At 37.3% G+C, this 15933-nt stretch overlaps 1 protein-coding gene across 1 annotated transcript; it reads right to left on the bottom strand.

Annotated features, from left to right (window-relative positions):
• Positions 1 to 2692: 2692 nt before the first annotated feature.
• LOC145778340 (sterile alpha motif domain-containing protein 3-like) lies at positions 2693 to 9049 on the bottom strand. Its single transcript, XM_082589809.1, has 8 exons — positions 8965 to 9049; positions 7410 to 7767; positions 6496 to 6586; positions 6230 to 6409; positions 5883 to 6095; positions 4482 to 4626; positions 3913 to 3986; positions 2693 to 2962 (listed from the first exon to the last, which is right to left on the bottom strand). Exons 1-8 carry the CDS (start codon positions 9047 to 9049, stop codon positions 2693 to 2695), a joined length of 1416 nt encoding a protein of 471 aa, XP_082445935.1.
• Between the last annotated feature and the right edge of the window lie 6884 nt (positions 9050 to 15933).

Here is a 15933-nt window from a genome sequence, read left to right as displayed (position 1 = left end):
TTGCAGCTTCTATTCCTCAGTTGAGCAGAAATTGGAGAAATCAATCTTTCTTTGTTGCAAGCTCGAGACAAGAACTGCTCCTTCTTTCCAATGAACTCGGTGTCTACAGTAAAGTGAACAACCGGGTGGACGTTCATGCCGCGTCTTTGATAGACGGACCGCCATATCCATCAAACACCACCGTTGCTAAGCGATAATGACGAATGGTAATATCCAGTGACGATCGGTGAGGGAAAGCAAGGAAAGCAGTGCTTACCTGAGCGAAAACTATGCAAAATATAATGACTGAATTCTAGGTTTAACTTCTTATTATTTTTATCAAGTCTATTTTAACTTGAAAATTACTGTGTTCGTGACTAGAATTACTCGTAACGCTTGTGAGTAGTCTAAGTCCTCACCAAACCGCATTTCTTGCCTATAAATGCCAATTAACGCAAACGCTTTTGTCAGAAACCATCACTGAAGCTCCAGAGAAATCAACTTTCAAAATTGCTTACCCTACATTGAAAAACGCCTTCGTTTTATCCAATCCTCAATCGTTTTGCAAAACGACACCAGCTGCTTAGCCAATCAGATGTGTTATCTGGTGTTATGGTTAAAGTTGCTTTCCCAGTGACGTCAATGCGTATCTCATAGCGGCTGCTTTTGGTTTCAGGCGAAAGGAATACAGCCTCTACGCATGAGTGATTTTCGGGCTTGTAACTACAGGCTACTGCACTGTTAAGTGAAAAGTGTATAAATTTCCACCCCTAGGGGTGGTCTCTGTTTTCCACCCTATGCCTTTGTAGGGTGGATATTTCCACCAAAAATGGTGGATAATTCCACCCTTGACCAATGGTGGAAATTTCCACCCCTAGCCAAATCCACCCTAAACTGTGGAAATTTCCACCCTCTAGGGTGGAAAACAGAGACCACCCTGTACACTTATAGGGTGGATTTTTCCACCATAAAAGCTGTAAAATTCCACCCTTCATCTGAGGTGGAGATTTCCACCTCAGCAGGATCCACTCTCAGGCTGACTAAATTTCCACCCTTTCGGATGGTCCTATTTTTTGCCTTATTTCTTTTGCTTGAGGTGGAAATGTCCACTCTATAATTCAGACCGTTTTTTCGCATTAACTCGTGTTCTTGTATGTTTTTCGTTGTATTTTCTATACCTCCCAATCCGCCAGGTTGCGTGAAAAGTGTTCCTTACTTAAGTGTTTTTCAACCTTCTTTGAGCCACAGAACACTTTAAGCATTAAAATAATCTTGCGGAACACCAAACCGGATTTTATAATATAGTCTAATGGCATATAATGCAATAAAATAAACAATACAATAACAATTTATTCATTTTCAGTTTTTCTCAATGAGATATCTGGGCCTGTTTGGATAAGCACAAACTTGATAATGGGCAAGAATTGCAGAAAGACAAACGCAAAGCTGTTGTGATTTTAATTTTCGACCGGTGTTCCATGGAACAACATATAGTCCAGTTAATAAATTTCTTAAAAATCACTGCCTTACACCAGCACTACCAAAGTATTATTATTATTATTTATTTAAAAGCTCACTAAATGGGCTGTCAACTGTTACAAATTTACATACAATGAGCGTTGGAAGAATTGAAAGTATTCAGAACGATAAAAATAATCAAATGACATCAGGTCTGATATAAAGCGATTTGAGAAGTGAATGCAACGGTTGATAAACGAAAACATGTTTTTCCTCAATAAAGCATCAAACGTTGTTATATTATACATTACTTGATATTCACGGGCACGGACAAAACGAAGCAAGTTGTGCAATATTCTAAAAGAATCATTGTAAGCAACACGTAATCGTTTTATACTAGAAGATGTAAACTTGTTCCACAACTGAGATGCGTAAAAGAACATACAATAAGAGCGAAATAGGCTACAATGTTTTTTACAGCGGGTGAGCATTTAGCGAAATGAGATTTAGCATTATTTGCAGCACAGTACTGAGAGCGTATACCTGCCTTGAAATATCATTTTCATCTGAGAGAGAACTCTCAATAAATACACCCAGGTATTTTACAGAGTGTGAACACAATTTCAGATTTACTTAGATGTAGCAGAGGAGCACGTGAGAGATAAAAGTTTTTTGGGGAAAATAACATACCAAATGACTTTTTAGAATTGAAAGTAATTTCATGTTCAACAGCATACTTGTGGCAAACATCTAACAAATTTTGTAAGCCACACAAAATAGGTGGGGAGGCAGCAAATGTCATCAGCAAACATGATATGATTTAGACAAGAGTTGCCAACATAGCAACCAACTTTTGTTTTATTGAGCTCATCAGAAAGCTGATCAATATATACAGCAAAAAGATAGGGGCTTAACACCCCACCTTGTCTGACTCCATTGGACACATTAAATGATTGGGACAGATGACCTCCCCACCTCACTTGCATGGTTTGTTTACTATACCAGTATTCCAATAAGCGAACAAAATAGATAGGCAGTAGGCACGTTGCGTGTGATAAGCGTTTTAAACAATAAATGATGATTGACTTTGTCGAAGGCTTTTGAAGCATTCAAAAAAACAGAATATACAGCAGTGTCATGACTGATATAAGAGGACACTGCTTGTTTTAATAAGAAAACACACGCATGCCAGTACTATGGCCAGACTTAAACCCAAATTGATTGTCACTAGTATTCAAAAAAGGCAATAGATGATTTAAAACTGGTTTATTAAAGTTTGCACAGGTGTACTAATGTCAACGGAAATGCCACACAAGTAACTTAAAAGTTGAAATGTTTTGGCGAGTTCTTTGGGAAAGTTAATGTCAAAAATCCAATATGTATACAAGAGCAGAAGCACTGCAGTTTCTGGCTCCACGATGTGGCACAGCAGTTGTTTGTGAACGTATAAAGCAAATCCCGCGGATGTGCTCGATTGGAGGACGGGATAAGGAGTTGCCACTTTTTTCAAGCTGAAACTGTCATCCTGTAAAACAAGATGTAACATTAGCATTGAACCAACCTTATAAGAGTTATAGGCCTGTGGTAAAACTGATTGTAGCCTACTTGAAAAGGTATAGACTTGATGCCAACGAATTCTGTTGTTGTGACTCACTACCATCTCTATGGCACACGAACAAATAAGCTATAGTAGAATTAATGGTAATATAACAATTTCGTGCCAGTATAAAAATGGCAAGCCAATGAAGCATTCAGCAGCGCAATGTGACTGTTCAAAAATAAAGAATTTCTTTGGATTATCAGTGGTTTTATGAAACGTTGTGCATTAAAGTTGTGTTGTTGAAAGTAATAGAAGTTTAGTCTTATTTATCACATTGCAAGCAGTTTAAAGTTGTAAACAAATATTTTATTGTTCATAGTTTTGTGTGCAGCCGGAGTTGCAGTCGGCCTTTTTTAACGACTCCTATTCCAGAGCCTTGATAAAAACCATGCGCATTTTCATAAGCAAAAAATGGCAAAAAAGTTTATACATTTTTTATTTGTGACGTCAGTGGACTCAGAGCCCGTGATCTCTCTTCTTTTTAACGCTCTGTCTTGGAGAGTACACTATTGCGAAGAAAATAGAGTTGGCATTCCGCTGATATACGGTTTATCATTTTTGACCGCTAGGTGTGAGTAATGAGTGGTGACGCATTTTTTCGACGATTTTCTTTCATCAAGCAAACGCTTGATGTGAATGTGGAATATAAAATGAGCTGTAACCTTCACTATTGTTTTGCAAGACAGTCATCCACATTCTACGATGATCATCATTTTTCCATTTTTTATTTTGATACATTTTAGTAGGTGAAGCTGTGCTTCCTACCTTACTGCTGCTTACGTGCATACCGACACTGCAAGGTAATAGCATCCAACTGTTTAAGCAAAAAACCGTGATTGTAATCAATTGCAGCTAGCGATAGACTGATGACTTACAGCGCCAATTATCACAAAGTGCTGCATTCGCTCTTTGAATGCAAGTGGTAAGCACAGCAGAGCTCTCCAGCCATCTGCAAATACAAAATAACTATCAGATGTGCATAATAATTAAGGTAAATGTGGTGCCGAACTCAGTTTCTAAGTTTCGGGAATGAGAAGATAAGGTTGTCATCAAACTAAGCCTTCGGCACTAACGAGAAGAGAGTGGCCAGTTACTTTCTCTTGGCTTTGATATGTACTTTCAAAACGCCGGACAGTAGACACAACAAAACTATGGTGCACAGACATGACAAGCCGTCAGGATATATTAAAACGTATTCTCAAGCTAAATATTTCACAACAGAATATTATCAGACAATTCTATGCAAAGTAAGTTGCTTCACTCATTTAATCAAATTAAATAAAGAGTTCTGGGTGCGTGGTTTACCTGCTTCTTACACCACATGTAAAGTAAATGCACAATACAGTAAATGCATTATTGCCTGTCAAATGAAAAAAACTAGACATTGGGCTATCTCTATTTTCAATACCTTCAAACCATATATTATATATTTTTCTTAACTTACCACTGAGGCCAATTATTTTAGCCAGTTCATTTGGGAAGTTATTGATTCTTTTATTCATAACCTCCCACACTCGTTGGTTGGCATGGGACACCTCTTGGCAGCTTACATCGCTCCTCTTCAAGATCCGAGCTGCCTCAGCAAACAACTGTCAATGATACAGCAATATGGATATTTTGTCGTATAAGATGCAGAGCGTATATTGAATGTAAAAACATGTGATACAATATTGTCTTTGTATGAAGACTTAATTAAAAAGTCAGACGTTTCTACATTAAATCAACGTTTGTCAATGTTGAATTAACGTAAAAAAGACTGATTTCTTTACCTGGAATTTTCACTGAAGGAAATGTTTTCTGTCACAACTTACAAAACCAAATGCTGTCGAGGTTAGGTCAAAAATCAGTGAAAACAAAAAATACACAGATTACAGAATATTATAATCTGCTACTGTGCGACCTACATGTTTTTTGTTGTTGGAATTTAGACTGGTGTTACAGCATACAGTATCTACACAATTCTTCAACTTTCATAAGCAGTTGAGAATGCTGCAAACAGTAGTTGGAATGTTTGCAGCTACCGTATTTTCTTGAATGGAAACCGCTCTTGAATAGAAACCACACGATTTAATTAAAATAAACAACAGGAGCCGCTCTCGAAGTGAAACTGCGCGATTTGATTAAAAATAAACAACAGAAGCCGCCCTAGAAATTGAAACCGCATGATTTTTCTTCGGGTCTCTCGATTTAAATGTTTTCTGCAAACTAATTACTTCGGTCTTGAATTCTATAGAATAAGTACGCCTTTTGCTCATGTTTACAAGACTAAATTTCTCCAAAACACTGCAACTTGCTGAAGGTAGGACTATTTCAAAATAAAACGATCGATCGGAGTCCGTGTAATATAAAGGCTGTCGTTGAGAGCTTGCACATGCGAAAAACAGCAGTTGTCACATTACAGTAGTGGTCGGATAGTGATAGAATAAAAACTTTTTAACAAGAGAGCGCAAAATTTTATTGTCACCTTAATCAATACTACTGGTGCCTATTTCTTTTTGGTTTTGTTTACTTTACACAGATGCGACAAAAATAGCAGCTGTCGGATTAGCGGTTTTACAAAAAGCGACATTAAAATTGCAGCTGACCCACTGTTGCCGTTTTCTTGTTGCCGGTACGCATGGTAGATAAACTCGAATGCCCACTGAGCACCACTTAGAAGACAAAAACGTTCATATAAAAAAAAGAATCCACCTTCGAATAGAAGCCGCACAAAACGTTCAAAAATAAATAAAAAAGTAGCCACGGTTTCTATTCAAGAAAATACAGACATAGCACTTAGGCATTCTATCTTACATTTCAATAAACGTCAAATTTTATGGTTGCTTCAAAAAGCAAAAATACTTACACATGTTGGCAGTTTCAATGCAGGATATTTTTCAATCAATTCTTCTATTGTAAGCACTCCCTCACAAACATCATGGCGGCGTATCGAAAACGTGCGTTCCATTCGGTCCGCAATTAGAGTCATATTTTTTGAGCGCTTCTTGCACTCCTCTCTCAAAGTTTGGATGTGCTTTGCCAGGCTCACGTGATCTTCGCAGCCATCACCCTCTTCATTCTGTTACGAAACGTACATTTATCACATGAGACAATAAGTCACACCTGTACTGAAAGTATGCCTACAACATATTTTAGCAACAATGAATTGCATAATTACCAGAGAAATTTCAATCTCCAAAAAAGAATATTTACCGTGGTCACTTTTGTGTTACGACGCTTCAAAGGAACCACTTGCGAATTATCGTTTAATTTGTTGTGATTCTTTCGTGCCTCGAAACCGTATTTTGTTTTCATTGCAGCAACATCAGGGTTGCTCACCATGGATCTCCTTGAATCGCGGAACCTTTGCCTTAGTGATTTTACCCATGTACCCTGAAGTAAAGCACAAACCGTCACATAATGATTTAGTGTCGTTTACACCTTAAACACTACAAAACAAGACTATACTTTTTACGCACCACAAGATTTGTTGAGTTTTTGTCTCCCAAACATGGAAACTTCTTCACCAGTTCCATACATGAACTGTGATACTCAATAGATGATGGATATCTGAAAAATCAACAGAATAACTTTCCAACCTAACTAAACAATATAATTCAAATCAACAAAAGTTGTGTAGTGTGCAAATGAAAGTAAAAGAGGCACTCCTATTTTAATTGATGAGGAGATTTTTATCATTTTCGGACTGATTTGAGAGCTTAATCCTGGCAGTTTTGCCAAATTTCATAGGTAGTTTGAATCAATAATGCAGGCAGACTGAAGTTCCTGCTAATTGTTGTTTTTATATTATTCCACCACTAGTAGCCGCTAAAGAGAGAGCAGCCCTTGAAATGAGTTGCTTCGCATACCCCGAGAATCGAACAGACTTGGATTTTATAGTGTCTTGTGCACAAAGTCAGGCCCTTGAACAAATGAGCTAACGGAACGACCAAGCAACATTTCATTTAGACATGCAAAGAGCGTTAGAGGACCTTTGGCAGTGATATACTTTCACTATTCAATTGTGAGGCCAAAAGAAAAGTTGTTTTTGAAAAGGCATCTACCCATTTTTATTGTTGATTTGCTCTTGTCAGATTCTTATCAAAACAAAGTTTGTCCAAAATCTTTCGACTTCAGAACTGAACGTGATAAGTTGATGAAAATATGACAATAAGTGCAAAGTCCTCGTTATTATAAACGTTTAAAGTTTGCTTATTCTAAAGCTAATGATGGTAGTAAAGCTGTTAAAGAAGTGGTTTTAAAATGTTGTAGATACCACTGTCTAATAAAAACCTTTTCATTAAAGCAATGCCTTTTTAAAATCACTTGGTGGTACTAACAGTACACTTGTCAAAACAACGTAGGCCCTTTATGAAATATAATCTACACTTACAGCGTCATAGCAGAAATGGAATTAAATAATATTCTTCCAATCTTTTTGCGCAAGGGAAGAGATACTGGTGTGCCCTCGTCTTCACTCTTTTGTAGACTTTCCGTTATGAATAGTGGAAAGTCTGGAAGTTTGTATGAGAGCAACCAATTAGGACTGGAAACACTTTTTGGATCCTTATTTGGAATTTGGCTGCTTGTAGCATTCCCATCACCACTGCACAACGACTCATTGCCTTCAATGACCATTTGGTCGTTTCCAAAAGAATTGGTGAAGGATGTCGAATGAGAAGGAGTGGGATTAAACTCAAACGAATTGGTGACATCATCTTGCAAAATGCCGAAGTCAGGTGCAGAAGAATCTATTCACAAAAACGTAATTTTAATATTATCGTCAGCTTAGCCTATACTGTATATAACTGCTTTCCATTGAATCATAAGCACGAAATCATGGCAGAATAACAAGCACACATTAACACAAAGATTAATTTTTGCTACCAGAAGTGTTTTATACAACCTCCAATCATTTAAAAGACTATTTAAAAATGAAAAAACACCTTTGTACAATGTACATAGACAATGCACAATTGCACATAGTATTGTTGAGACATGTCGCGATGTCACATTTTTAGAGCCATAACAATATTTTCACCAATGTTTTAGTGTCGAATAAGCAGTGATATTACTCAAATTACCCAAAAAAGAGTTGTCGAAAATGCAAGGATGAACTTTGATCGCGCAAAACAGATAGTTTTGTGATTGCCCGTGTTTTGTGTTGATGTATTTCTGTTTTAACTGTTTTTACAACGTCAACGTCGTATTAGCACTAGTGAAAACGCATATCATAATCAGGGGTTCTGCATAGATAACAGGAATTGTGTGAGCGTTCCTCATAGCGTCACACAGAATTAAATATGAAAAAAATATTTATTTTTAAAACCAAAGTCACAGTTTTTGTCTTCTATGGAGACGTACTACTTCACGCGTGTAAATGAATGAAAAAAGGTAACTAGTTTTGGTTTGGTTTTGAATATTTATCCTCGGACTGACAAAGCCTTTTGTTGGTTATTCCTGGTAGTTTCGCATTCTTGTCGAGGCTTTGAACCACTGACGCAGGGCCGGTTACCGAGGTCGGCAGAGTAAAGTTTTCTAATTGTTGAAGTGGAGAACAGTCCTTGAAATGCGTTGCTCAAGTGCACACCACGTAAGCAGAACCAGCGCCGCCTGATCTTGAGTCAGGCGCTTAGCCACTGCGCTAAGTGTTGCAGGATGGTAGAAACGCGAAACACATTTGCCAAGAAATCAAACAGACTGAAGTGATTCAGAAAATTCCTTTCTTTTAGCATTAATTCAACATTGACGGGCGTTGAGTCATTATAAAAACAAATAACAAAACCAAATCTAGTCGATTAGAATTGAACGATATCTACCAGTTTAACCCAAATGGCTTGGACATATTGTGACTTAGATATTCTTTACATCTTAATACATCTGTTGTTGTGATAAGACAAATAAGAAAAAAAATTGCTAAATAACATACCGTGCTTTTTAATACATACCTTCAATGACACGAAGCTTAGACTTTGTAGGAATACTTTCAACGTCTTGTACATCCTCCCAAACCCCAAAATCCTCATCAAACATTTTGAAAAAAAAACTGCCTTGAACAACAAATAAGTTTCGAACAATGCCCACTAACTCACTATTCTTACACTTTACAATTCTTTGTGTATCTTTAAAATTTACCAAGAATTTGCTAGTGGTATCCATACTTTGGTATCGTATAAACTTGCTGCAAAATATCAACTGACAATTAATATTTACTGTATTGGGTAAAATACTGACAATTCAAAAACAAACAAGATGTAGTTCCGTACGTAAGTTACATTACAACTACAACATTAACGACTAATTTGATACCGCAGTCGTATGCATTTCTTGCCACTGACCTCATATATATCAAGAGGGTGAGCATGAATTTCAGCACCAGGTTGAAAAAACAGTAACTTGGTGGTGATTTCAACAACAAAACAATGCATTTTTTTTTCATAATAAAGCGGTTTAACATAGAAACAGATTGCAACAGTGGTCTCATCACACAAAATCAAATCATTTATAATTCCAAATACAGGAACATCATCTTTACAAACATCTAAAACGTACACACGGCCTGGTTGGTACATAACACCGTTAACAGTTACTTTTGAAATAGAATACACTTCCCGGCAAGCAAATTGATCAGTCATAAACTCAACAACACCTTCAGGCAAATCGGCAATAGCAATCTTCTTTGAACCACACATTTCTTCGCTTGCAGTCATGTAGGAATTTTCAGATTGCTCATAGCACTTGCCTCTTTGAATGCGATGAGCAACAGTTTTAGCGACGTTTATAAAGTTTTGAGTGTGACGTACAATTCTTTTTATTTTTTGATGAAAAGACTCAAATCGCATACACCAAATGTTTCTAAGTGGTCCATACCTTTCAATTAATTTGGGATAGTGAAGAAGGTAGTGAAATTTGGGCTTAAACAAGTCTGAAGAGTTTTTTGAATACAAAGATAAAAAGTGAGGAATCATAATTCTTAATTCATTTATAGAAACCATATCAATTTTTGGAGCAACCACAATGTCTAAAATTTCAGCAAGCAACAAATACAGTTTCCAAGCTGGTCCTAATTCACCAATAATATCATCAAAAATAAACGGAAGGAGACGAAAAATGCACCAGGCCTCACTTGCCGATAAACTAACTTTACCATTTACCTGCACTACATCACCTGGCAAACATCTTGGTTTGTTTTTGTTATCGGAGGTACCAAAACAAAACATTCTAAATTTGTTATTTATGTCACGAATAGAACAAGTATGACCAGCACAATGACGAAAAAGATATTGTAGAAAATAAGGTATTATACCTTCAAAGCAGTCATGCATAATGTCAGGTGGAAACGACCTGACAGCAGAAAACCCATTCAAAGCATGAAGAGCACAGTCACTTGATACCCCATAAACAGAGCAAAGAGTTGTATCATTTGTAATGGCTTGAATATGTTGTGAATGGATGGATGGTGTCCTCATGACAAAATCGGTTTCTTGAAAAGTATGCTTGATCTCATCATAGGTGCACATACAATATCGACACACTCTTCCACTGCTGAAACACTTTCTAAAACCACCCAAGTCATGAGCACCCAAATTATCAGCCGAAACAGTACAAATGCTGCCAAAAGCTCTTATTTCTTTCCCACTTCTATAATTAAAAATGGTAATTCCTTTAGTTTCCAAGGTTTTAATATCAGCTACCAAAGGGGCAAGGATTTTGTTGAAGTCATATTGTTTAAGCAACCGACTTTCAATAATCAAACATAAAAAAATATTTTTAAGAGACGATGTATGTTTATGGCCCACATTTCCGACAAAAAAGTGAAAACACATCAGTTTGTGTTTGACTCTCGACGTGCCTAAAGGATTACATACTTCCACCTCGTCGCAATACAGATGGATTCTCAACTTAGTGTGATCTCCTGTGAAGTAAGGATGCTGCTTAAACAACTTGCCATCAGTGAATGAACAAAACTGGTCTTCACTGCAGCACGCCAGTGCATCATTTTCAAAGATAAGTTCCTGAACATCGTTGCGAGCCAGATATATACTCAGCGTAGAGAGAATAGGCACATATTGATAATTTTGGCTTTCTGACAGTGGTACATCAACAGGCTTGGTTAAACCAATAGATAAACAACATCGCTCGAAAAACGTTTTGTTTTTAACTTTCTTCCATAAATGCTGTAAATAGTTTTTATCACACAAGTAATTGGGTGTAGATGTTCGAGGTTGAAAGTGAATAAGCAAATTTTGGTGGAACATCGAAAATAGAGCAAAAATGTCTTCCATGATACAATGATACGAATCATCGGCTAATCCATATTTTTCTCTTAGTTTTAAACAAAATCGAACCATGCTGTTTGCAAACTCAGATTGAAAATCAAAAGTATCAGTGTTATCTTCAAGATTCTCCATATCCAAATCATCGCCAAAATTGGTACTGCAAGTCTTTTTTGAACTGTTATTTTCTATATCTGCCAATTCTGGGTGCCATCTACCCACATGTTTGTCAAAGCCAGCAATGCTTGAGCTCCAACTGGAACACTTTCCTATTTTACATTTATATACGGAAACATTGATCGAATGGTCTAACTTCAAGTGCACTACTAACAACTTCCTAGATTTTTTAATTTTACAATTTTCAACAGGGCAAGGAATTTGGACTAGCGGTGATGGCATGACCGATTTAAAAATATTAGTTTTTTTAGTTGCACAAGTACACAAGGCAATTGTAGTTTTATGACAGCCTGGAAAACGAACAACATTGTTAATAAGCTTACTTGGTCAAATAATTTTAATCTCGGGCAACAGAAAGTTGCTAAGGGAGCTGCAAAGTTTATTTTCTTCTAAACAATACAAATGGTGACATGTTCTAACTATTTCAGTCATTGTCTGTTAGTATCAACGCGTTTTAACATTTAATTCACATCATTGGAGTTAATTGAGTTTTCATTACTTTCGTGCTATGGCCGTTTGGTTGCCGCTTTCGGTTAGGCTGCTGTGCTTGAAGGTCTGAGTTCGATTCCAGGTTGGTTCTTGCCAAAGACTTTAAAAACGGTACCCTACTAGTATACTACTAGGAAACCTACGGTAGGCTTCCTTACTATGAACTTGCCGAGTTATGCTGTCAGTTCTCCATTTTGAAACTGAAAGGTTGGAGATGTGCTAACTCCAAATATCATGTAGGAGCCGATAATTAATCTTCCACAAGCACAAAAGTATATTAATTGCTAAACATTATTTTGAATTGAAACAGGTTGTTTTATACAACCAACACATTAAATCGACATTAAAATAAAGAGCCTTAGAAGTAAACACCAAACTTATATTCAGCAAACGTTTCGAAATCTAAACTGTCTTTACCTTCAGTGCAATAAATGTGTTTTTCTTATTCACGTAAACCCTAATTAAAACAGTAAATTTACAGTTGAATACTACACACCAAAGTAAAATATCGATAGGTCTAGCTTGAATTGTTGCTCTTCATCAACTAGCTCAAGTCTTGAAGAACACAGAGACATGACGTTGCAAATAAGTTTTCATTTGTAAAATGACCATCAGGGTCAGCAATCACAAACTTCGAAACACACGATCTTTTGTAAATTAAATCAAGAAAAAGGCGAGTAAACATTATAGCGTTTAAACCCTGTCGGTCACTCGTTTCAAAAATTCAAAGTCGCGCGAAAAGCACGGGACGATACCACTCTTTGTTTTTCACAAGCTGCTGAACTGAAGGGGTGGCCATTTTTAGACCGAATGCAACCAACTGTTACGTTTGATCTGCTTGCTCGTTTTGAACAAAATTTGTACTGATGTGTAAAAAAAATCACTTGTCTATTAGTTTGAAAAGTTAGCATACTGGCATTTTGAAATTGCCACTCGCATTTCTCTTTCAGTGTTTATTCGTGATCGTTATTTGCTTTTTATCACCGCCAAGGCAGAAAATCCTGCTTCACATAAATACGACGTGACGAATGGGATAATAATTCGTAGTGCTTTCTTCGCCAAAGCTGAATAATCGTCATACGTTGCAAATTAACGCCTCCCATAAACTGATTGTACTCCTTCACAATTGCAGGGCAAGGTACCATTTTAGAATATTTTCTTTTTGTCAAACCATTTGCACTCTCCCATAGGTTGGGCAGAGGCAAATGTGAACAATAAAGTGGCAGATCTGTTGCCCATCCATTTTACCACACGCACTTCTGTGCCATCAACCACAACTTCTTTTCTTCATGGGCACCCCCTCCAGACTTGAAAAAAATTTTGTCACTGGAAAGTGTGATTCCTGGTAGCAGATTAACTGCCTCAGTCCCTAAACCAGGGGCGGGCAACTTCTCCAGTCGGCGGGCCTGATATGGGAAAATGAAGTAGCCTACTATCGCTACATTAATCGCGTATTTATCTACCTAGACAAGGAATAAATCGTATTTAATGTAAATGTAAACTTTAAGTTTAAAGCATAGAGACGAAAAACAGTATTTAATGAATTTGTTAACAATTAATGTAATGTACTTCAATAGCAGCTGCTGAAGTCAATAAGACATATGTGGTCGATCAAAGTTGTCAACAAGTTCTTTGAACTCTGTCTGCATGTCGGACGTAGAAACCCTCAGTAAAGACTGCATGTGAACATCTGTGAGATTGGATCGCAGCTTTGTTTGTTTGTTTGTTTGTTTGTTTGTTTATCTTTATCCTGCATTGCGGGAAAGCGGACTTGAGCGCTATGCATCGGTGTACGCCTTCCGACGTACACCTGACCCACGCTGCAGCCGACGGCAATGTCTGTTTTCGGTTGTCTAATTTACTTATGACTTAAATTTGGTACTACCCATTACTCGAAATCGATCACTGGGTAGAGGCAATTATCGTAAAGTTTCTTGCCCAGAGAAACAACAGCAAGTGCGAGTGGCTGGAGTCGAACATGCAGGCTTTCGACTGTGAGCCCAACGCGCTAACCACTCGCCATTGCTGCCGAGTGGTTAATGTTCATGGTCGAAAATGTTTGCTCGCAAATGTATGTAGACCCGAACAGAACAAGTAGTTTCATGGCCATCTTTCTCACGTTGGCAAACTTAGACTCATTCAGTGACGCATAAAATTTGTCAATGCTTTTAGATTGGAATTCCCTTTCAGGGTAGAGTCATACTGCAAATCAATCAACTCCTGCTGTAGAGCATTGGCACCTTTTTAAAGTCAGTTGTAATGGGTGATGACAAGATATCAAACTTAGCAAAAAGTTCCTGAACGTCTGCAAAACGACGACAAAATTCATTGTTTAGTGCAGATATCATATTGGTGTACTTCTCCATTGTCATCATCTAGGGCAGTGATTCTCAACCTTTTTTGGCCCATGGACCATATTTAAAAGAAAAATATTCGATGAACCACTTTGATATGTTGACGCCTCATGAACGCCACTAGTTGAAACTGTATTACACATAGGTCAGAAAACTCAAGGGCGTGTTCAATCTTAGTCCTGTATAAAATAACACGTAATTAACTAATTAAGCAAACTCTCTTAATTTGCACACCCAACCTTAACTACTTGAATACCGTACACCACACATAATTTTAATTTCAATTTTTATTCTAACAAAACATCATGCACATATTGTTTCAATAGAATGGTAATGTTTGGTAATGTCATGGTAATGTCTCAGTTTTGCCTTCTTAGCAACAGGAGCTTCTAACATTTTGTTAATTTGAGAGCACTGCAGAATACAGTTACCTAATCTATCGTCTGAAAAAATATAACATGTGACATTCATAAAATAATTTAATTAGCATTCAATGAAACAGGGAATAGCTCTACTCTCCCTAAAGAAAGTTTTTACCATGAAGAAGCACAATCTTCGTGCACCAATAACACCACAACAATTACAGCAACATATGATTTATTTATTAGGCCTGCTTGTACTTCACTTATGCCTTGAACAGTTTAATAGCCTAGCCTACTCGTCAACTAGTAAAATAAGTTCAAAAACTGCTGAGCTTTAATATTCTTACTCCTGTATGCACTATGCAGTCCTTACATAATTTACTGTAATAAATGATACAATTTTGAAGAACGTTTTATCAAGGATTTATAGAACTCTCTGTGGACCAACAGAAATTTCAGGTGGACCACTATTGGTCCACCTGGACCACGTTGAGAATCAGTGATCTAAGGTGTCATAGTTTCGAGTGATGGAAAGTGTGTTGTGATATTCTGATTGAGCTGGCGAGAAAACAGTTTTAGCTTCACCCTGAATGTCTTCACTGTTGTCTACAGTTCGTGAGCAAAAGTGCCCTTCCCTTGAAGTCTGGTGTTCAATTCATTCATATGTTCAAAGAGATCTAGTAAAAACGCCAGATCTGATAGCCATTCGGAGTTTCTGAGTTGAGGATGTTCTGTATCTTTCTCTTTTATCTCCAAAAATCGTAATATCTTCGTTTTCAAGTCCCAGACACGTCTCAGAACTTTCCACAAACTCAACCACTGTACAGTAGTAGACCCATGATACAAAACATCACTGTGATCCGAGCCGCATTCTTCCAGAAGTTTAATGAACTGTCTGTGATTTAGACCTCTCACCCAGATGAAATTAACTACTTTTACAACTGGATCCCCAACATGTTTCATGTGAAGCACACTTTTACATAGCACTTCCTGGTGTATTATACAATGTAGAAATATCAGCACCCTGGTGCAATCGACCTCTGCTACAGGGTCACCCGCAGTCTCTTCAGTAGACCAACTTTTTTTCCTGTCAAAGATCAACAATCATCCGTTGTAACACTGGCCAGTTTTTGCCATGGTATAGTTGCATTGTATGCATGGCATTTTTCACACATTTAAAATAATCTTTCTAACAGTCACAATTATTTGACGTAGTAAGCAAGTAGTGGGGGACTCCATATCGCCGAGATGGTCCTCCA

This window comes from Aplidium turbinatum, chromosome 10, assembly GCF_918807975.1.
Source record: "Aplidium turbinatum chromosome 10, kaAplTurb1.1, whole genome shotgun sequence".
Classification (NCBI taxonomy): Eukaryota; Metazoa; Chordata; class Ascidiacea; order Aplousobranchia; family Polyclinidae; genus Aplidium; species Aplidium turbinatum.
Note: the sequence above shows the minus strand (reverse complement) of the source record. Positions and strands in the feature narration are given on the sequence as shown.